The sequence below is a fragment of the Macaca fascicularis genome, chromosome 1 (assembly GCF_037993035.2).
Source record: "Macaca fascicularis isolate 582-1 chromosome 1, T2T-MFA8v1.1".
NCBI lineage: Eukaryota > Metazoa > Chordata > Mammalia > Primates > Cercopithecidae > Macaca > Macaca fascicularis.
The window spans coordinates 11094997-11119194 of NC_088375.1; the positions used below are offsets into that span (position 1 = coordinate 11094997).

Here is a 24198-nt window from a genome sequence, read left to right on the forward strand (position 1 = left end):
ATCCATTGTTCTTGGCGGTGGGATTATAGATCTTTTTTTTTCTTTTTTCTTTTTTTTTTTTTTTTGGCTTGTTTGCTTGCTTCTTAATTTTGGGCTCTTAATGAATAATAGGTAGTCACATTATTAATTTTCAATGAAACAGACTACTTCTAGTCTAATTGCAATGAGTAATAATGAACAGTCTTACTGTCAATACATTGTTTGAAATAAAATAAACAACTTTAAATCTTTCCTAGAGGCACAATGAAGAAGGATGAATTCTTCCTTCTCATCCTCTCCCACACTGAGTCTGTTTAGATGTTAATTAACTGTGACCAAGTAGATGTGATTGATCAGTCTGGTAAACATCCTTTACAACAGTTTATACTGGCTAGCTAAATACTCATAGAATTAACTCAACTGTTAAAAGCAAATCAGAAAGATTGAGAAATTTCTCTTGGAGTTTATTCCATGGCATTTAAAACTGTAACTGCCAGGGTTATATGGACATGAACTCCAGTGGCTTCACAGCACCACATAGACACATGGCAAAATTATAACATGCCATTTAGGATGAAACCTACTACTTCTTTTACTCATGTGGAAACAGTTTTAAGCCACTGAAGGTTGAGTAATAAGACAAAGTTCCTACATCGGACACTTACTATTGTATCCTGCTGATTCTCAAATTAAAGCTGAATGAAGGAATTTAACAAGCTCAAAAAGACCCACAATCTAAAGAGCCCCTTCTGTGAGTTGAAAAATAAACTGTAATTGCTGTTTGCTTTACATTTGTATTGAAGGGTATGTGGGATCTCTTTCCAGAGAGGAAAAAAATGTAAATTTTTACCCTCATTCAATTTATTTGGCTGCTACTGTATTATTTGAAAGTATTCATCATAAATTTTATACATCATTTAATAACATTTCAATATTGCAACTTTTATTTAACCCTCAACTCTTTTGTTGCAAAGCTTGTGAGTTATTGTAATTTAGAAACACAGATTCCGGTTCTTCTTTCCTTTTTGCTGTAGGCCTGAGTGCTTGCTGCCGAAACGGGCAAGTTCATGAAACCTGGGAGGGTGGTGCTTGCCCTGGCTGGACGCTACTCTGGACGCAAAGCCGTCATCGTGAGGAACATTGATGATGGCACCTCAGATCGCCCCTACAGCCATGCTCTGGTGGCTGGAATTCACCGCTACCCCCGCAAAGTGACAGCTGCCATAGGCAAGAAGATCGCCAAGAGGTCAAAGATCAAGTCTTTTGTAAAAGTTTATAACTACAATCACCTAATGCCCACAAGGTACTCTGTGGATATCCCCTTGGACAAAACTGTCATCAATAAGGATGTCTTCAGAGATCCTGCTCTTAAATGCAAGGCCCGACGAGAGGCCAAGGTCAAGTTTGAAGAGAGATGCAAGACAGGCAAGAACAAGTGGTTCTTCCAGAAGCTGCGGTTTTAGATGCTTTGTTTTGGTCATTAAAAATTAAAAAGGAAAGAAAGAAAAAAAATAAAAATAAAAACACAGATTCCAATGTGCCCCATATAACTGGGGGTAAAGACATTCTTACGTTCCTTCAGTACCGGCCACATGACAATCTATCCCCCACCAACATGTACACAGTGAGAGGATTTGAGACAGGATCTCATAAGTACGTGTGATGAATACATGTTGAGATGTCTTCTGATGGCTGCTCTGTGGACTTGGCATAAGAAGCCATGAAGCCTCCCAAGACCGAAAGACAGAGTCCCAGATGTCTATAAGCATGCCAGTTATCAAAGAAACAAAATCGGAGAATGATTACAAAGAACAAGACAAATGTCCAGCTTTGTCAGTTTGCTCATCTGTGTGATAAAGAAATCTGTATGTCAACATTTTTCATTTGTTAACACGATGCCCCCATTGTTATAGGCAGATATGAACTCCTCCAATGACTTATCCCTGGAGCTGCAATCTAATATGATTGAATTATTTTCAAAAATAGCTTGTTCATATGTTGTCTGCATCAATTTAAGATGTATACCTGAAGAGAGAGCTTAGCAATTTCCACTGAATTTCTACAATTCTAAGGGAAAAGATTTTTGGCAGTAAGCCCATGATTGACCTTCTTACCTCCTCTCATCCTTCACTAAAGAGGGCATACTATCAATATTAAGAGCATGCATTCTGGAGCAACCAGGGGTGAGTCCTAGAGCTACTATTTACTGATGGTATAACATTGCACAGAATACCTGACATGTGTGCATCTCAGTTACTCATTTGTAAAGTGAGGATAATTATAATAAACATCTTATAAAGTCATTGCATTATAAGAGATAATATAAAGTGCTAAGCACAAATAATAAATATTCACAATTATTGCTGATGTTACTGGTATAATATTTCTACTACTATCGTTATGTTCAGCCCTCCATATTCATGGGTTCTATCTCCATGGATAAAACCAAACACAAATCAAAAATATTTTTTAAAAAGTATTTGTAGTAACCACTGCTCAAGGAAATAAGAGAGGACACAAACAAATGGGAAAAAATTCCATGCTCATGCATAGGAAGAATCAACATCATGAAAATTGCCATATTGCTCAAAGTAATTTATAGATTCAATGCTATTCCAATCAAGCTACCAGTGACTTTCTTCACGGAACTAGAAAAGACTACTTTAAATTTCATATGGAACCAAAAAAGAGCCCACATAGCCAAGACCATCCTAAGCAAAAAGAACAAAGCTGGAGGCATCATGCTACCTGACTTCAAACTATACTACAAGTCTACAGTAACAAAAGCAGCATGATACTGCTACCAAAACAGATATATAGACCAACAGAACAGAACAGGACCTCAGAAATAATGCCACACATATACAACAATCTGATCTTTGACAAACCTGAAAAAAAGAAGCAATGCAGAAAGGATTCCCTATTTAATAAATGGTGTTGGGAAAACTGGTAGCCATATGCAGAAAACTGAAACATTTTCCTGCATCCACTACTGGAACCCTTTCTTACACCTTATACAAAAATTAACTTAAGATGGATTAAAGACTTAAATATAAGACCTTAAACCATAAAAACCCTAGAAGAAAACCCACAGGCATGGGCAAAGACTTCATGACTAAAACACCAAAAACAATGGCAACAAAAGCCAAAATTGACAAATAGGACCTAATTAAACTAAAGAGGTTCTACACAGCAAAAGAAACTATCATCAGAGTGAACCTACAGAATGGGAGGCAACCTACAGAATGGGAGAAAAATTTGGTAATTTATCCATCTGACAAAGATCGAATATCCAGAACTACAAGGAACTCAAACAAATTTACAAGAACAAAACCACCCCATCAAAAAGTGGGCAAAGGATATGAACAGACACTTCTCAAAGGAAGACATTTATACAGCCAATAAACACGAAAAAAAACTCATCATCACTGGTCATTAGGGAAATGCAAATAGAAACCACAATGAGATACCATCTCACACCAGTTGGAATGGAGATCATTAAAAAGTCAGGAAACAACAGATGCTGGAGAGGATATGGAGAAACAGGAACACTTTTAAACTGTTGGTGGGAGTGTAAATTAGTTCAACAATTGTGGAAGACAATGTGGTGATTCCTCAAGGATCTAGAACCAGAAATACCATTTGACCCAGCAATCGCATTACTGGGTATATACCCAATGGATTATAAATCATTCTACTATAAAGACACATGCACACATATGTTTATTGCAACACTACTCACAAGAGCGAAGACTTGGAACCAACCCAAATGCCCATCAATGATAGAGTGGATAAAGAAAATGTGGCACATATACACCATCAAAAACTATGCAGCCATAAAATAGAATGAGTTCCTATCCTTTGCAGGGATATGGATGATGTGGGAAATCATCATTCTCAGCAAACTAATACAGAAACAGAAAACTGAACACTGTGTGTTCTCATTCATAAGTGGGAGTTGAACAGTGAGAACACAGGGACACAGGGAAGGAAACATCACACACCAGGGCCTGTCGGGAGTTGGGGGCAAGAGGAGGGAGAGCATTAGGACAAATACCTAATGCATGCGGGGCTTAAAACCTAGATGATGGGTTGATGGGTTTAGCAAACCACCATGGCACATGTATATCTATGTAACAAATCTGCAAGTTTTGCACATGTATCCCAGAACTTAAAGTATATTTTTCAAAAAAGTCTTTGTAGTAAACATGTAGATATTTTTTCTTGTCATTTTTCCCCAAACGACACAGTATAACAACGATTTACATATCATTTACATTATATTAGGTATTATAAGTAATCTGAAAATAATTTAAAGTAGACAACAGGACGTGCATAGGTTATATGCAAATACCATTTTATAACAGTGATTTGAGCATCTGTTGATTTTGATTTATGGTTTGTTTTTTGTTTTCATAAGTTATTGGGATACAGATGGTATTTGGTTACATGAGTAAGTTCTTTAGTGGTGATTTGTGAGATTTTGGTGCACCCATCACCCGAGCAGTATACACTGCACCATATTTGTAGTGTTTTATCATTTGCCCCTCTCTCCTCTTCACCCGAAGTCGCCAAAGTCCACTGAATCATTCTTATGCCTTTGCCTCCTCATAGCTTAGCTCTCACGTATCAATGAGAACATACGATGTTTGTTTTTCCAATCCTGAGTTACTTCACTTAGAATAATAGTCCCCAATCTCATCCAGGTCACTGCAAATGCTATTAATTAATTCCTTTTTATGGCTGAGAAATATTCCACCATACAAATATACAACAGTTTCTTTATCCACTTGTTTATGGATGGGCATTTGGGTTGGTTCCAGGATTTTGAAATTGTGAACTGTACTACTATAAACATGTGTGTGCAAGTGTCTTTTTCAAATAATGACTTCTTTTCCTCAGATAGATACCCAGTAGTAGGATTGCTGGATCAAACAGTAGTTCTACTGTTAGTTTTTAAAGGAATCTCCGCACCGTTTTCCATGGTGGCTGTACTAGTTTGCATTCCCATTAGCAGTGCAGAAGTGTTCCCTGATCACCACATTCACACCAACATCTACTGGTTTTTGATTTTTTTGATTGTGGCCAATCTTGCAGAAGCTAGGTGGTATCATATTGTGGTTTTGATTTGCATTTCCCAGATCATTAGTGATGTTGAGCATTCTTATTCATATGTTTGTTGGCCATCTGTACATTTTCTTTTGAGACTTGTCTGTTCATGTACTTAGCCCACTTTTTGATGGGATTTTTTTTTTGTTACGGATTTGAGTTCTTTGCAGATTCTGGATATTAGTCCTTTGTCAGTTGTACAGATTACAAAGATTTTCTCCCACTCTGTGGGTTACCTATTCACTCTGCTCACTGTTCCTTTTGCCACGCAAAAGCCCTTTAGTTTAATTAGGTCCCAGTTATTTATCTTTGTTTTAACTGCATTTGATTTTGGGTTCTTGGTCCTTAAATCCTTGCCTAAGCCAAGGACTAGGAGGGTTTTTCCAATGTTATCTTTAAGGGTTTTTATAGTTTCAGGTCTTAGTTATTAATTCATCTTGAGTTGATTTTTGTATAAGGTGAGAGATGAGGATCCAGTTTCATTCTCCTACATGTGGTTAACCAATTATCCCAACATCATTTGTTGAAAAAGGTGTCCTTTCCCCACTTTATGTTTTTGTTTGCTTTGTCGAAGATTAGTTGGCTGTATATATCTGGGTTTATTTCTGGGCTCTCTATTCTGTTCCATTGGTCTATGTGCCTACTTTTATACCAGTACCATGCTGTTTTGGTGACTATGGCCTTATATATAGTTTGAAATCAGGTAGCTGATGCGTCCAGATTTGTTCTTTTTGCTTAGTCTTGCTTTGGCTATGTGAGCTCTTTTTTGGTTCCACATGAATTTTAGGATTTTTTTTTCCAATTAGTGAAGAATGATGGTGGTATTTTCCTGGGAATTGCATTGAATTTGTAGATTGCTTTTGGCAGTATAGTCAATTTCACAATATTGATTCTACCCATCCATGAGCATGGGATGTGTTTCCATTTATTTGTGTCATCCATGATTTATTTCAGCAGTGTTTTGTAGTTTTCCTTGTAGAGGTCTTTCACCTCTGGTTAGGTATATTCCTAAGTTTTGTTTTTCTGGTTTTTTTTTTTTTTTTTTTTTTTTTTTTTTTTTTTTTTTTTTTTTTTGCAGTTATCGTAAAGAGGGTTGAGTTCTTGATTTGCTTTTCTGCTTGATCATTGTTGGTGTATAGAAGAGCTACTGATTTGTGTACATTACTCTTGTACCTGAAAACTTTGCTGAATTCTTTTATCAGTTCTAGGAGCTTTCTAGAGGAGTCCTTAGGGTTTTCAAGGTAAACAATCATACCATCAGCAAACAGTGACAGTTTGACTTCCTTTTTACCAATTTGGATGTCCTTTATTTTTTTCTCTTGTCTGATAGATCTAGCTAGGACTTCCAGTACTATGTGGAAGAGGAGTGGTAAGACATCCTTGTCTGTTCTAGTTCTCAGTGGGAATGCTTACATCTTTTCCCCATTCAGTGTTATGTTGGCTATGGGTTTGTTATAGATGGCTTTTATTACATTAAGGTATGTCCCTTGTATGCCAATTTTGCTGAGAGTTTTAAACACAAAAGAATGCTGGATTTTGTCAAATGCTTTTTCTTCATCTATTGAGATGATCATGTGATTTTTGTTTTTAATTATGTTTATGTGGTGTATCACATTTATTGACTTGTGTATGTTAAACCATCCCTGAATCCCTGGTATGAAACCCACTTGATCATGGTGGATTATCTTTTTGATATATTGTTGGATTTGGTTAGCTAGTATTTTGTTAAGGATTTTAGCATCTATGTTCATCAAGGATATTGATCTGTAGTTTTCTTTTTTGGTTATGTCCTTTCCTGGTTTTGGTATTAGGGTGATGCTGGTTTCATAGAATGAATTAGAGAGGGTTCCTTCTTTATCTATCTTGTGGAACAGTGTCAAAAAGATGGGTACCAATTATTTTAATGTCTGGTAGAATTCTGCTGTGAATCCATCTGGTCCTGGCTTTTTTTTTTTTTTTTTTTTTTTGGTAATTTTTTAATTACCATTTCAATCTCACTGCTTGTTATTGGTCTGTTTAGGGTACTTAATATAATGTGTATTCTGTGGTTATGGAATGAAATGTTCTGTAAATATCTGTTAAGTCCATTTGTTCAAAGGTGTAGTTTAAATTCATTGTTTCTTTTTTGACTTTCTGTCTTGATGACCTGTCTAGTGCTGTCAGTGGAGTAAGGAAGTCCCCCACTATTGTATTGCTGTCTATCTCACTTCTTAGGTCTATTACTAATTGTTTTTTAAATTTGGGGGTTCCAGTGTTAGGTGAATATATGTTTAGGATTGTGACATTTTCCTGTTGGACAAGGCCTTTTACCATTATATAATGTCCCTCTTTGTCTCTTTTTACTGCTGTTGTTTTAAAGTTTCTTTTGTCTGATATAAGAATAACTACCCCTGCTGGCTTTCGGTGTCCATTTGCATGAAATGCCTTTTCTACCCCTTTGCTTTAAGTTTATGTGAGTCCTTATGTGTTACATGAGTCTCCTGAAGGCAGCAGATAGTTGTCTGGTGAGTTCTTATCCATTATGCAGTTCTGTATCTTTTAAGTGGAGCATTAAGGCCATTTACATTCAATGTTAGTATTGAAATGTGAGGTACCATTGCATTCATCATGCTCTTTGTTGCCTGTGTACTTCGGATTTTTTGTTTTTTGGTTTTTGCTTTTTAACTTGTATTTTTTTATATAGGTCCTCTGTGATTTATGCTTCAAAGAGGTTCTATTTTGATGTGTTTCCAGGATTTGTTTCAAGATTTAGAGCTCCTTTTAGCAGTTCTTGTAGTGGTGGCTTGATAATGGCGAATTCTCTCAGCATTCGTTTGTCTGAAAAAGACTATATCTTTCCTTCATATAGGATGCTTAGTTTTGCTGGATACCAAATTCTTGGCTGATAATTGTTTTGTTTGAGGAGGCTGAAGATAGGGCCCCAATCCCTTCTAGCTTGTAGGGTTTCTGCTGAGAAATCTGCTGTTAATCTGATAGATTTTCCTTTGTAGGTTACCTGGTGCTTCTGTCTCACAGCTCTTAAGATTCTTTCCTTCATCTTAACTTTGGACAAACTGATGACAATACGACTAGGCAATGTTCTTTTTGAGATGAATTTCCTGGGCGCTCTTTGTGCTTCTTGTATTTGGATGTCTAGGTCTCTAGCAAAGCCAGAGAAGTTTTCCCCAATTATTCCCCCAAATATGTTTTCCAAGCTTTTAGAATTCTCTTCTTCCTCAAGAACACCAATTATTCTTAGGATTGGTCATTTAACATAATCCCAGACTTCTTGGAGGCTTTGTTCATATCTTCTAATTCTTTTTGCTTTGTCTTTGTTGGATTGGGTTCATTCTGAGCTCTGAATTTCTTTCTTCTACTAGTTCAATTCTATTGCTGAGACTTTCCAAAGCAGTTCACATTTCTAAAAGTGTGCAAAGTTTCTTGAATTTTTTATTGTTTTTTTCTTTAAGCTATCTATTTCCTTGAATATTTCTCCCTTCACTTCTTGTATTGGTTTTTGGGTTTCCTTGCATTGGGTTTTGCCTTTCTCTGGTGCCTCCCTGATTAGCTTAATAACTAACCCCCGAATTGCTTTTCAGGTAAATCAGGGATTTCTTCTTGGTTTGCATCCATTGCCGGTAAACTAGTATGATTTTAGGGGGGGTGTTAAAGAGCCGTATTTGGTCATATTACTAGGGTTGGTTTTCTGATTCTTTCTCATATGAGTGGACTCTGTCAGAGGGAAGGTGTAGAGCTGAAGGCTGTTGTTCAGGTTCTTTTGTCCCATGGGGTGTCCCCTTGATGTGATCCCTTTTCCTAAGGATGTGGATTCCTGTGAGCTGAACTGGTGTGATTGTTGTCTGTTTTCTTGGGTCTAGCCACCCAGTGAGTCTACCTGGCTCCAGGCTGGTACTGGGGGTTGCCTGCACAGAGTTCTGTGACCTGTACCATGTATAGGTCTCTCAGCTATGGATATCACCGTGAGTTCCAGTGGAGGTGGCAGGGGCAGGGGTACAATGGATTCCATGAGGGTTTTTAGCTTTAGTGGCTTAATGCTCTATTTTTGTGCTGGTTGGCCTCCTGCCAGGAGGTGGCACTTTCCAGAGAGCATCAGCTGTGGTATTATGGAGAGGAACTGGTGGTGGGTGAGGCCCTACAACTCCCAAGATTATATGTCCTTTGTCTTCAGCTACCAGGGTTGGTAGGCAAGGACCATCAGGTGGGGGTAGTGTTTGGCTGTCTGAGCTCAGACTCTCCTTAGGTGGGTCTTGCTTTGGCTGCTGTCAGCGGATGGAGGTGAGATTCCCAGGTCACTGGAGTTGTGTACCTAGGAGGATTATGGCTGCCTCTGCTGAGTCATGCAGGTTGTCAGGGAAGTGGGGAAAGCCGGCAGTCACAGGCCTCACCCAGCAAACCGAAGGGCCAGTCTCACTCCCATCATGTCCTCCCCTGGCAGCCCTGAGCCTGTTTCCAGGCGGTGGGTGAAATTGGCTTGAAAACTTGTCCCAGGCTACCCACCTTCCAGCTGCGAAAGGAAAGGGCTTGGCTCTTCCCCAATCTGTGGAGTGTGCACACCAGATTTGTACCCTCCCCCAAGTTCTGGCCAGGAGGCGTCTCACCTCAAATTGTTACAAAGTTCAGCTAGAGATTTCCTTCTCCCTATGGCATTTTATCCCTGGTTCCTCTGGCCTCCCTCCCAGTGGATCCTTGTGGTGCCAGGCTGGAATGGGCTGCTTGGGGAACCAGTGAGCTTCCAGGCATTTCTGCTGCTTCCTCTACCCCTGTATTTTATTCGGCTCTCTAAATTGACTCAGCTCCAGCTAAGGTCAGAAACTTATCCCACAAACAGACCTTCAGTTTCTCCAGTGGCAGTGTGTGTTCAGGAGAGGAGGGTCTCCCTTTCCCACTTCCGCGGTTGCGACACACAGTATTTGAGGTGTCTCTCGGGTCCTGCAGGAGCAATTCACTTCCTTCAGAGGGTCTGTGGGTCCTCTGAGGATTGCTGGTTTGTTCTTGCAGTCACTCTGGAACTTAAATTCACAATGTGAGCTGCCACATGCTGCTCTATCCAGAGCTGCAATGTAGTCCTGCCTCCTGTCTGCCATGATCTCCTCATCGATGTCGTTATCCTTCAAGGAGTCCTGAAATCAATTACCCACCAATACTGAGGAATGACTATATTAATACTACTACCACTGCTACCCTAACTCCCTCTACTACCGCTAATAAATTATACTGCTTCTCAGCTTGAACTAAGACAACTCAGGCAGAGCCTCTGTTCCTGCAGAGCTCACAATCTATTACAGATGGGCAGAGAAGTAAATGAATGAGAGCCATAAAGCAGATGCTCTAATAAAATGTGTGCATAGGGTTCAGGAAAGACATGAAGGGAAGAAAGCACAAATTGAGCTTAGAGTTCTGAAGTAACCTTAAATATTCAGGAATTATTTGTAGCTCTGTAGGCTGGAACCTAGGGTGCAGTTTATGGGGCTGAAGATGGAAGTGGGACCAAATAATGGAGGGGTGTCAAGACTGTGTTAAGGAGTTAATTTTGAAGATTTCGAGCTTTTGAAAAATGCCGGTACTTTCCACATCATTTTCTTATTCTTCATGATAGCCTTTTGTTGTAGAAAACATTAAATCAATTTTACAGAGAGAAAATTAAGGCATGGGGTTGAGGAAGTTCATTTGACAAATGTTACAGAACTAGTAAGTGGTGGTGTTGGTGCTTGAGCCTAGAGCTCACCCTCTTTTTTTGTCCCTGTTATTCATTAGTTTCTTCCAGCTTTATTGAGGTACAATGGACAAAAACATAAGTGCATATATTTGAAATGTACAATGTGATGATTTCATATACTTATATATTATGAAATAATTAAGACAAGTCAATTAACACAACATTACCTCACATAGTTATATTTTTTTCAATTTTTTGGGTGTGAACACAAGATCTACTCTCTTAGCAAATTTCAGGAATACAATACAGTATTATTAACTATGGCAACCATGCTACACATTAGATCCTCAAAACTTATTATATGACTTATAACTGAAATTTTGCACCCTTTGATCAACACTTTCCCTTTTCCCTCCACCAACCACTTGCCCAGCTCCCCATTTCTGTTCTGGCAACTGCCATTCTCCTCTGGTTTTTGTGTTTGTCTTTTAGTGTTTGTTTAGATTCTACATATGAATAATACCATATGGTATTTGTCTTTCTGTGCCTAGCATATTTCACATAGCATAATGCCCTCCAGGTGCATTCATGTTGCTTTGAGTGGCACGATTTCCTTCTTCTTATGGCTGAATAATATTCTAATGTACGTGTGTGTATGTATATGTGTGTATGTATACATACCCACGTATACATACACTCATAAGTGGTGATAATAGATCATATGGTAATTCTATTTTTAAACTTTCGAGGAAATTTTATACTATTTTTCATAATGGCTGTATCAATTTACATTCACACCAACAGTGTACAAGGTTTCCCTTTTTGTCCACATACTTGCCAACACTTGTTACCTTTTGTCTTTTTTTATGATAGCCATCCTAACAGGTATAAGGGGATAGATATCTCATCATAGCTTTAATTTATATTTTCCTGATAATTAGTGATAACAAGTACCCTTTCATGTATATATTAGCCATTTGTATATCTTTGGAAAAATGTTTATTTAGGTCCTTTGTATATTTTTAACCAGATTATTTTGACGCTATTGAGCTGTATGTGTCCCTCACATATTTTAGATATTAACACCTTATCAGATATATTTGCAGTTAATTTTTTCCCATTCTGTAGGTTGCTTTTTCATTTTGCTGATTGTTTCCTTTGCTACACAGAAGATTTTTAGTTTGACATTGTCCTATTTGTTTATTTTTGCTTTGGTGCCTCTGCTTTTGGTGTCATAAAAAATCATTGTGAAGATAAATGTCAAGATTTTTCCCCTTTATTTTCTTCTAGGAGTTTCAAGATTTCTGATCTTACATTTAAGTTTTTACTCCATTTTAGTTAATTTTTGTGAATGGTGTAAGATAGAGGTCCAGTTTCACTTTTTGGCATGATGATAATCCAGTTTCCCAACACCATTTATAGAAGACTATCCTTTTGCCATTGTATGTGCTTGACACTTTTGTTGAAGATCAGTTGACTGTAAATGCATCCTTTCTGGGCTCTCTATTATTTGTTTATTTATTTACTTACTTACTTATTTATTTCTGGACTCTCTATTCTATTCCATTGGCCTATGTATCTGTTTTTGTGCTGGTATTATGCTGTGTTGATTACTATGGCTTTGTAATATATTTTGAAGTCAAATAATGTAATGCCTCCAGATTGATTATTTTCACTCATGGCTGCTTTTGGCAATTCAGGGTTCTTTGTGGTTCCATAAGAACTTATAATCATTTTTTTCTATTCTGTGAAAAATGTCCTTGGAATTTTCATAAGGAATGTATTCAATCTGTGGATTGTTTCAGACCATATGCACAATTTTAATAGTATTAATTCTTCCAATTCATGAACACAAGGTATCTTTCCATTTATTTATCTTTTTCAATTGTATTCATCAATGACTTCTAGTTTTCAGTGTACAGATCTTTCATTATCTTGGTGAAATTTATACCTAAGTTTTTTATTGTTTTTGCTCCTTTTGTAAGTTAGACTGATTTTTTAATTTACCTTTGAGATAGTTCATTCTGTATAGAAACCTATGAGCTTCATGGACTTTAACGTCTGTATCTCTCCCCAGATTTGAGAAATTTTCAGCCATTATTCCTTTAAATACTTTCTCTCTCTTTCCCGCCTGGGAAATGCCAGGTTTCACTCAATGGTGTTGATAGTGTTCCATAACTCAGTTTGGCTTTCTTCACTTTTTTCTTTCTTCTTTTTTTTTCTCCTCTGACCTGCTTTCAAATTCGTAGATTCTTTCTGCTGCTTGATCAAGTGTACTGTTGAGGCTCTTTATTGCATTTTTCATTTCAGTCTTTGCATTTAGCAGTTCCAAAATTTCTGTCTGGTTCTTTTGTTATAACTTCCATCTCACTGTTGAACTTCTAGTTTTGTTTGTGTATTGTTTTTCTAATTTCATTGAGTTTTCCATACATGCTATCTGATGGCTCACTGTCTTTAAAAAAATTATTTTAAATTCCTTTACTGGCAATTTAGAGATTTTTATTTCTTTGGGGCTGGTTACTGGAAAATAATTATGTTTCTTTGGTGATGTCATGTTTTCTTGATTTGTTGTATTTCCTGCAGTCTTGCATCGATGTTTAAGCACGGGATGGAACATTTACCTATTCTAAACTTTACAGACTGGTTTTGGAGGGAGAGACATTCACCTGCAGGTAGGTACAAGGATGCCAACTGGATAGGGTGTGGCAGTTTTGGCTTTGGGAAGTGTCTATCATGATGCAGTAGTCTCCATGAATATCCTATTAAGTGAGGTCAGCATTAGCAAATATTGCAGGAGAATTCAATGACCAAGGCTGTGGGTGTCCCCAGTGGCAACAAGGACTGCTGAGGTCTCTGGTGGATAAGGCTGCTAGGAAACTCCTGATCTCTTTTTCACCCAAAGGGGATGTCATGGCTGACAGGATCCATCCTGGCACTGGGTATGGCTTGTGGGCACCCTCCTAGTAGTAGCAATAATGTCTAATGTACAGTTGCTTGTGGAGCAGCCACAGAGCTGGAGTCTGTAGCACTCACGATGTGACAGCATCTTCAGAGTATGGAGTTCTGGATAGCTTACACTGGCAGTGGCTCCAGTGCCCATGACATGGGCATACATGGAGCAACCTCAGAGTAAGATCTGGAGCATGGGCACATGAGAGCAGCTGCAGAGCCGACATCCAATGTCAGTCATTCACAGAACAGCCATAGCTCTAGGGTCCAGAGCCTGCAGGGAGTTGGGGCTGTGGGTGGCTGCCGTGGTCTCAGGGTGGCACAACAGCTTATTCCAAGCCAGGCACAGCAGCATCTCCCTCTCCAGAGTAGAAAACGTGGCAATGAATGCTGGTGTACTCTGCAGAACAGGCCACCAGGGTTAGAACCAACTAACACTATGGGATGGATACTTTATTGTGACACCTGCAAGCAGTCTGCAACCTTTTCACTCTACTTTTCTTTATTCTCCTTTTTTGCTCTACTGTGTTGCTGTAGCTTCTTAATTGGACTCTTGAGCCCTCCTGGGGAATTTTCATTCACAAATAGCTGCCTCATTGTTTTTTCATGCATGGGGCAAAGAAGGCTGATATCTCTTGCTGTGTCATCATGCTCGCAGAACTCACACTCTTAACCACTAAGAAGACTGCCTGTATTTAGCCAGTGAGTGCCCATGGCTTGGGGCCAAAGTCTTCTCGTTAGAGGGGTCTTATAGTCTTACCTGTTTCTTGCAGCATCATCTAGCAGGAGTGTGGGGAATGGCCTGGGGGGTTAATGAACTTCTGGCAGGCCAGGTCACACAAAAGCTGAAAAGCCAGGCCTCCGAAACAAATGTTTCCGCACTGACTAAATGGTTAGGTTAAATATTAAAGGCTGAGAAAGCCTTACACATAGGCTGGAACAAGTAATAAAGGCCCACTAAGAGTCTTGCCCAGGCCTTCCTGGGCCATGGAGCATGACAAGATACTGAAGGAATGCTCACACTCCCCATACCAGGACCCATTTAGGTTTGAACAAGTTTTATTGCAAGGTCTAAAGGAACTCCCAGACCTCTGTAACTTAGCAGGAGACAAGACAAGAGTAATCACCTCCAGCACCTGGACCCACTAAATTAAGTAAATTTACTGAGGCTCCAGAGGAAGATCTCCAGGACTCAGACCTTAATTATAGATTAGAAGAAATTAATCACATATATCTTTAGGTGAATGCACACTTACACGTAGACATACAGCTTAGAAGTTATATAAGCACTGGAAAACTGTCATTTTGAGTTGGTCTGACAATATTTCCTCAACATTCTCCCTCTACCTGGTTACAGAAATAAACTCTCTTCTTTCCCAGTTCCCCTGCATCTCGTTACTGAACCAAGGGAATCAGCAGACTCACCCTAGGTTCAGTCTGGGAACAAACTTACAAAAACAGCCAACCACAGTCAAATCATATCCTCTCAAAGGAAGAAAATTCCTGGAATTTTCTTTCCCTGCACCCCTCTTTTAGTTTTTGGAGTCATTTCCCAGATATCTGAGCACACAGACAGCTGCAGGCATCCTTGTGCTTTTGTTCTGCCAGTAGAGCAGCTCTGCTGATTCTTCCACAAAATCTCCTTTCACATCTGTTCCGCAAAGTTTGCCTCACTGACCTCCGAACGCAGCTTCATGCTCCTACTGTACAGGGTGGTGATGGTTTTCTCTGTGAAATTCTTTTTTTTTAGACAGATTCTCACTCTGTCGCCAGGCTGGAATGCAATGGAGCGATCTCGGCTCACTGCAACCTCCGACTCCCTGGTTCAAGCGATTCTTCTGCCTCAGCCTCCCAAGTAGCTGAGATTACAGGCACGTGCCACCACGCCCAGCTGATTTTTATACTTTTAGTAGAGACAGGATTTCACCATGTTGGTGAGGATGGTCTCGATCTCCTGACCTCGTGATCCACCCGCCTCAGTGTCCCAAAGTGCTGGGATTACAGGCGTGAGCCACCGCGCCGCACCCAGCCCTATGTGAAGTTCTTTAAGGGAAACCCAAAACTGAAAATTCCTCCTAGAGGGAAAACTCGTTCAGCAAGTCCTAGTGCTCACAGCTTGGGCCCAAGTTTTCTGTCTGTAACCCATTGCTCACTGCCTACCCGAAAAGAGAATGGAATGAAATTGCAATTATATGGGAGTTTGAGCAGCTCACTGCAATTCTGTATAAAACCGAAAATACCTAGGCTTATGTTTTGCTTCCTTGAAGAGTTAAAGAGAGCTCACAAGGATAATTTATGGAGTATTAGCAGCACAGGTGCTACAGTGTTACTGTTGTTGATGACACTGACCTTACAAACACTGCAAAAGACTAATTTATCTTACTTTACCACATTCTTCTTTCTCTCTCAATTGTCATGTAAAAAGTTTTTTTTTTTTTTTTTTTTTTTTTTTTTTTTTTTTTTGGTACAGACTGTCCTCAATTTATAAGCTGGCAGTGTTTCCCAAGTTCATTTGTAAGTCAATTACTGGGAACTCAGAAAACAATGTCTCAAACTAGCAATTAGGATAAATGTTGATTAGGTCCCCAGGCCAGCCCACAAAATTTAACCCAGAGTGCCACTAAGTCTAATACCTCTTAACACTTCAGTCCTACAAAATCGCCATTCATTCATATTCTTGTTCCCTTAAGAAAATGGATCCTTAGTTCCCCAGAATGTATTCTCCTTTCTACCACTGGACAGAAAGAGTTAGATAATCATGAACAGATGCTACTTATTATTCTCCACCTTTGTGAAAAGGTAAGTCACTTTCCATGTCTACCAGAAAATAAAGTCCCTTTCCCTTTCTATATAAATTTACCTAAACGGAATTCCTGCTTTGTGTCAAATACCTTTTGTAGTGGTTTGCAGAATTTAATATTTAGGAGAATTATTCCTGAATATTCTAATTTAGTCTACCTGGCATGGGGCCTAAGATTCTGCATAATAAACTTCTCACTAGTATCTTATTTTTAAAATGAGATATAATTTATATGGACTAAAATATATAGATCTTAAATGTTCAGTTTCATTAGTTTTGACAGTGGTTGTATCCGTGTAGCCATTACTTAAAAGAAGCTGTAAAACATTTTCATCCTCTTAGAAAGTTTCCTGATACTCCTCTCCATTCCATTTTTCTCTCACCCTAAATGGGAAGTACTCTGATTTCCCTCACCATAGATTTGTTTTTACTGCTTTCTAACTTCATATAAATTGAATCATATAATATGCTCTCTCTTGTGTGTCTGCCTTCTGTCACTCACAACTATTTTGAGATTCATTTGCATTGTAGCATCTACCATTGAAAGGTTTCTTTTTATAACTGAATATCATTTCATTGCATGCTAGTTTATCCATTCTTCAGTTCCTAGACATTTGCAATTTGAAGTTCTGATTAATAAGATTTCTACGAACATTTGTATATATGTACTTTTGTGCATATACATTGTCATTTATCTTGTTTTATATGCCTAGGAATAGAATAACTGAGTCAGAGATGGATGTGTTTTTCCGTTTATACTGCCAAACCATTCTCCAAAGTAGTTGTATCGTTTTACCCTGACATCAGTAGTGTATGAGAGTTCCAGTTGCTTTACATTTCCCCCAACATTTTGTATTAGCATCTTTTTAAGTTTGGCTATAATAATAAGTGTAAAATAGCACTTTATTGTGGTGTAATTTGCATTTCCTGATAACTGTGATTTGAGCACACTATTATCTTCATTCAGAAAATGTCTGTACAAGACTGCCTATCCTTTTGTTGGATTGTTTGTCTTCTATGTATAGGAGTTCTAAATATATTCCAGATTCAGTTCCTAGAATATAGGATATATATTCATAGTGACTATTTCTTCTTGGTCTTGGATTGTCTATTAATTTTCTTAATGGAGTTCTGATGAGCAGAAACTTTTTTTTGTTTTGGTAGAGATGGGGGTCTTACTATGTTGTCCAAGCTGGTCTTAAACCCTTGGCCTCAAGCAATCCTCCTGCCTTCGCCTCCCAAAATGCTGGGATTACAGATGTGAGCCACCATGCCTGGCCCAGAAACTTCTGATTTTGATAATGTTCACTTTACATTGTTTTCTTTTAATGATTTGTGGGATTTCTTTGTGTCATCTCTAATAAATCTTTACCTACCCTGAAGTCACAAGCATATATTTGTATGTTTTCTTCAAAAAGATTTAGATTATAATTTTTACATTTAGGTCTGTGATCTTTTAATCACATTTTGTATATTACGTGAGTCAGAATTCAATTTTTTTCATATGTATATCCTGTTGTTCTAGCATCATTCATAAAAATATATTCCTTTCCTAACTGACTTAACAGCTTTATTGACAATCACTTGGCAATATAGGTAAAGGTTTCTGTCTGAACTCTCTATTCTGTTCCATTAATCTATTTATTTATCTTTACATAAATTCCACACCATGTTGATTGCTATAGCTTTACAACAAGTTAATTTTAAGGCTCCAACTTTTTTTCCTTTTTCAAAATTGTTTGGCTACATTACATCTTTGCATTTCCATATAAATTTTAGAATCATCGTGTCAATTTCCTAAACAATTTTGCTGAGAATTTGAGATTAAACTGAATCTGTATCTTAATAATACTGAGTCTTACAAGTAATATATATGATGTATTTCTACATTTAGTTAGGTTATTTTTAATTATTCTCATCAATATTTTACAGTTTTCAGTGAATAGGTCTTGAACACATTGTGTTAGCTTTATTCCTAGGTATTGAATTTTTTAATGCTACTGAAAATGTAGCATTAATGAAATAACTTTCATTTTCAAGTTATTTATTGCTAGTATTTAAAAATATAATTGATTTTCATTGATTTTTGATCTTGTATCTGATGATCTTGCTAAATACTATTTCTAATAGGTGTTTTGTTAAAATCCACAGGTGTCATATGGCTGAACAATGGCCCCTAAAAACATCAGATCCTACCTAATTCTTGGAACCCATGAATGTTACCTTGTACAGCAAAGGGAAAAAAAAAAAAGATACTGTAGATGTGATGGAGTTATGTCCTGGATTATTCAGGTGGACCCTAAATGCAATCACATGTATCCTTGTAAGTGGGAAGTAGAGGGAGATTATACAACCTCAGAATAAAAGGCAATGTGAAGATAGGTAAGAGGTAGATTGAAAGATGTTGCCACTGAAGACTGGAGGGATACAGCTATAAGCCAAGGAATGCTGGCTGCCACTAGAAGCTCAAAGAGGTAAGGAAAGTATTCTCACCCAGAGCCTTTAAAGGGAGCACTGCCCTGCTAACACCTTGGTTTTGGCTGAGTAATATGAAATTTAGATGTCTAGCCTCTAGAACTGTTAGACTAAATGTATATTGTTCTATGCCATCAGTTTGTTGTAATTTGTTACTCTAGCCATAGGACAGATCTCAAAGATCGTTTTAAGTTTTATTCTCAGGTGTTGGTTTTTCATGCTACTGTAAATGGTATTTTTATTCTCATTTTCAAATTACTTATTTTTGGTACTTAGAATTAGTGTTGTATTTTGATCTTCTACCCTATGACCATTTATGGCAAATATTTACTGCTTCTAGTAGTTGTGTGTGTGATTATAAATTCCATTGAGATTTATAGGTACACATCATGTAATCTTCAAATAATTTTTTTTTTTTTTTTTTGAGACAAGAGTTTTGCTCTTGTTGCCCAGGCTGGAGTGCAATGGCGCAATCTAGGCTCACTGCAACCTCCGGGTTTAAGCGATTCTCCTGCCTCAGTCTCCCACACAGCTGGGATTACAGGCATGTGTCACCACACCCAGTTCATTTTTGTTTTTAGTAGAGACGGGGTTTCTCCATGTTAGTCAGACTGGTCTCAAACTCCTGACCTCAGATGATCCGCCCACCTTGGCCTCCCAAAGTGCTGGGATTACAGGCGTGAGCCACCATGTCCGACTATTTTTATTTTTTTTCTTTCCAAACTCTATGCCATCAATTCCCTTTTCTTTACTACTGTCCAGGAATTACAGTACAATGTTAAGAAGAACACACATCTTGTCTTCTTCTGGATATTAGAGGAAGAGTTGAATGTTTCAGTATAAATTTGACTATTGGTTTCTCAGGGGTTGCCAGTGCTCTTTATCAGATAGAAAAGTTCCCTTCGATCTCTGATTTGCTCATAGGTGAATTCTTTTTCATGAATGAACTTGCATTTTGTCAAATGCTTCTTCATCTGTTGAATCATGTAATTTTTCTCCTTTATTGTGTCATTTTGGTGAATTTCACTGTCTGACTTTCGAATGTTGATACGGCTTGTCTCTGTGTCCCCACCCAAATCTCCTGTCAACTTGTAATTCCCAATGTTGGGGGAGGGACCTGGTGGGAGGCGACTGGGTCATGGGGGTGGATTTCTCCCTTGCCATTTTGTGATAGCGAGTAAGTTCTCAAGAACTCTGGTTGCTTAAAAGTATGTAGCACTTCCCCCTTCACTCTCTCTCCCGCTGCAATTGTATGAAGACATGCATGCTTCCCCTTTGCCTTCCACTATGATTGTAAGTTTCCTGAGGCCTCCAGCCATTCTTCCTGTATAGCCTGCAGAACCATGAGCCAATAACCTCCTTTCTTTATAAATTAGCCAGTTTCAGGTAGTTATTTATAGCTATGTGAGAACAAACATATACAAATGTTAAATTAATATTGCATCATGGGGATAAATTCCACTTGGTCACAATGTACTATGTGGCTATTTCTGATTCATTAATAATTTCTTCAGGATTTTTGCACCTATGTTCAAGAGAGATATTCGTCTATAATATTCTGAATACCTCTTTTGTGTTTTGGCAACAGGGTTATGATGACCTCATAAAATGAACTGGGAAGTATTTTATTCTCCTTTATTTTCTGAAAGAGTTTATGAAATATTGGTAATATTTATTCCTGAATGTTTGCTAGAATTCACCAGTGAAGACATTTGGGCCTGGAGTTTGTTTTAGCGAAGGTTCTCTATTATGACTTTAATATATGACTTTATTATGACTTTAACAGATGATATGCAGGGCTATTTAGATTTTCTATTTTGTCTCCTGTCAATTTTGATATGTTGTATTTTTTCAAAGATTTCATCTTATTTATTAAAATTATTGCATAAAGTTGTTCATAACATCCTCTTATTATTCTTTAAGTGTCTATAGTGATATCTCAAGAGTCTCTGGAGAGGTGTTATCTCAGCACTCTTACCTACCCCAGCATTTGGCATACAATCCTGATCCACTCAGTGAGAGAAAATGGGGAAGAGATGGTGGGTATGTGTAGGCTCAAATTATGGCTTGGGCTCCTCAGATTGTAATGTATCTCATCAGCCCAAACATGCTATTAAAAATTTGTTGAGAATTCTACTGGTGTTTTCTTACCCCATCTATGACGGAGTACTCCCACCCTCACCACTCTGCCAGGTATGAAAAGAGGAATGCCTCTCAGCTCCTAGGAAGGACTTACCACTTTCTATATTTTAGTTCATTTAGGTCTATTTCTGTCCTCAACTCTCTAATGGACTTCTTAAACTAGGATTTTGTAGCTTGCAGCCTATCTGGCTTGTTCCTAATAGCATAGAAGCAATTGTCTCCTGTGATTTTGTCCATCCCAACTAGAAATGGAAGTCACCCCAGTTATTCTGATCCAAGTGCCCTGTGACCAACCATTACTTGGAAAAGCCTTCCATAGGCTTTTGCATAGGGGCAGAAAGAATAGCTGGTCTCATTTAGGTGTAGGTTAAGACTTTAGTTTGAAAATTCCTTGTCCCACGGATATTCAGTGTCTTGTCAGGGAGCGTTTGTTGCCTAGAAAATTTCAATAATTGCATGTACTACTTTCATTATAAAGTAAAATGTAATGTTAGAAAATTTATACTCAGACTTTAAATACCTGACTTGAAAATAACTGCTTTACCAGAAATATCTTGAGTCTTAATTTATTTTTTTAAGAATGAAACTCTGGAGTTAGAAATACTCGATTTAACTTTTCAATAATAAAAAGTTTTTCTTTTATCCCATACCAGAACAAACTTTATTCCAGATGGTAATGCCTAAGCTAAGGAAACAGTACTTTTAATGAATTTTAAAATTAAACCAGTGAGAATTACATTGACAGTTGGAGCAGGAGAATATGATTCTAGATATCTGCTTTTTCACTTAAAGTTTTTATTACTTATTTATAACTAGTATTTACCACTTCAAACGTTTTTGTTTTCTAAAGAGAAAAGATACTTTTTCTTTATCATTTTGTGCCTGCATTGCCTGAAGTCTGAAGAGACTCACATGCTTAATAATTTCCATGACATCTTTGATGAAATAACGAACATTATGTAACACATCTGCCATAGTTTACATTGAGGGTTCATGCCTGTGAGGTCAGATCTTATGTCTTCTGTTAGAGACATACATACATACATTTTTGTTCTTCCCTGTGAAGCATATCATGAATTCTAAACAGAGTCACAAAAAGTAGAGTTAAGGTATCCCCCTAAGGAAGTCAGGCAGGATATCTTTGCCTACACCTCTATTGAGGTACCATGTTTTAATGTCTAATCTGCAGCTTTTCAGTTTACCACACTGGATTTTCTTAATGTACCCTCAGCCACTTGCTAACTAAGTACTCACACCAGTTAACATATACCCCCCAAATGGTACATAAAATAAAAAGCTAATCAAAAATAGGACCTATGACTTTTTAATGACCATAATGCTTCAGTTTTTACTTAAGACACCCTACCCTCACCGTACCAGGGCTTCTAAAACCTGAATTATTCATCATAATTTTGCTCTGCAACCTTGTTAAGTCTAACAATAAAGGTACAGTGGTTTGGGGGTATGTTTCATCTGAGCTCTGGAAAAGCACAACCATAGGCCAGCCCCACAACAGAGAATGTAAGATGTTCTTTCGCACAGATGCACTATCTCTTAAAAATAATTGCCACTTTTCTTTCCAACCCTATACCATGGATATACTGACCGCATTCCTTGTGACCATGATCTCTTTCCTTTAGATATATTGTTACCACTAGCAAAACTACAGTTAAGGGTTCTTTTCTCGAGTCTAGGAATCATTTTGTCTCTATATTATTTCAGATCCTTTACAGTTCAAATAAAAGAAACTCCAATTAAAGTGGGCTTACATCACAGTCTGAAAAATATTTCAGTGCTTAATTCAACGTTTGAATCTATTCAGGATACAGTTTTCCCCTGTCTATTTTCTGGGACGTCAGCACTTTTGGATCTGATTCTAGGCAGACCCTCTCCACATGGTCCCAGGGTGGCTGCCAGTTGTTCTCGGGGCCAGCTTTCCTCATGCTTGGGCACTGGGAATGAGAGTCTTTTGGGATGGATTCCACAGGTAAAAAAAAAAAAAACAAAACTGAGGTGCTCCAGAAAATGTGTCTTCAAATCTCATTCTGGCTGACTGGATTATGTGCCTGTCCTTGAACCATTCACTGTGGGCTCAGGGTTAGGATAACCCAATTTACTGAAGCCAATCAAGAACCAATCAAGAACCTAGAACTTGAAGGGGGTCAAGTTCACCCAATCCATAAAGCCAAAATGAGAGTGAGCAAATTTACCAGGAGAAGACAAGGCATGTGATGGGGAAACAACCAATAAATATCCCCCAAAATGGGCTCCTGGAATGATGCATTCATTCAATTATTAAAATCTCACCATTTCTGGAGTCCTCACTCTAGTAAGCCAAAAGAATAATCAGGAATTCTCCAAGGAAGTTTAAGGACATAGAATAATGGTCAAAGAAGCATCTCCTCTGTTCAGAGATTTATGCTTGGAAGAGGGAGGGAAATCCCTGCTTACAATCCCATAAACTTGTACTTGCTCAGTAACTTTTTTTTTTTGATACTTATTCAAATCAGGATGAAAGCACAGGATAAAAACTTACAAAAGTTTTATACTTTATATCATTTTTTTGAAAGTTATTGCAAAAATATTATTCTCGCACAAATTTATTCTTTTTTAACCTGGGTTATTGGAACTATTATTATAAGATGCTCAGCAGGTCAAATCTCAGAATGCCTGTCAAGCCTTTCACCTTCTGTTAAGGAGCGCTTGTCAGTACCTCCATATTGCTTACACAAGTCTGTATTTTCCATCTGTTCTGGGTAAGGAATATATTCTTCCTTACCTCTCTCCCTCGAATGGTAAGTCAAAGTATCCCAGTGCTTACTCAGCTCAAAGTGATGTTTTGGTATCTATCACCCCACCAATGAGTAACCAGGAAAGATTTTTTTTTTTTTTTTTGAGATGGAGTTTTGCTTTTGTTGCCCAGGCTGGAGTGCAATGGTGTGCTCTCAGCTCACCACAACCTCCACCTCCGAGGTTCAAGAGATTCTCCTGCCTCAGCTTCCCGACTAGCTGGGATTACAGGCATGCGCCACCACACCTGGCTAATTTTGTATTTTTTTCAAGTAGAGACGGGGATTCTCCATGTTGG

The 24198-nt window shown here is 38.1% G+C and overlaps 1 protein-coding gene and 1 long non-coding RNA gene across 2 annotated transcripts in view; one reads left to right on the forward strand and one right to left on the reverse strand.

The window, feature by feature from the left end:
- LOC135968483 (uncharacterized) overlaps positions 1 to 24198 on the reverse strand; it is a 169763-nt gene that overhangs the window by 53119 nt on the left and 92446 nt on the right. The gene's annotated exons all lie outside the window — the stretch shown is intronic.
- LOC102130902 (large ribosomal subunit protein eL27-like) lies at positions 993 to 1503 on the forward strand. The gene has a single exon (XM_045391338.3). The coding sequence runs from the start codon at positions 1047 to 1049 to the stop codon at positions 1440 to 1442; it is 396 nt and encodes a 131-aa protein (XP_045247273.2). The 5' UTR covers positions 993 to 1046; the 3' UTR covers positions 1443 to 1503.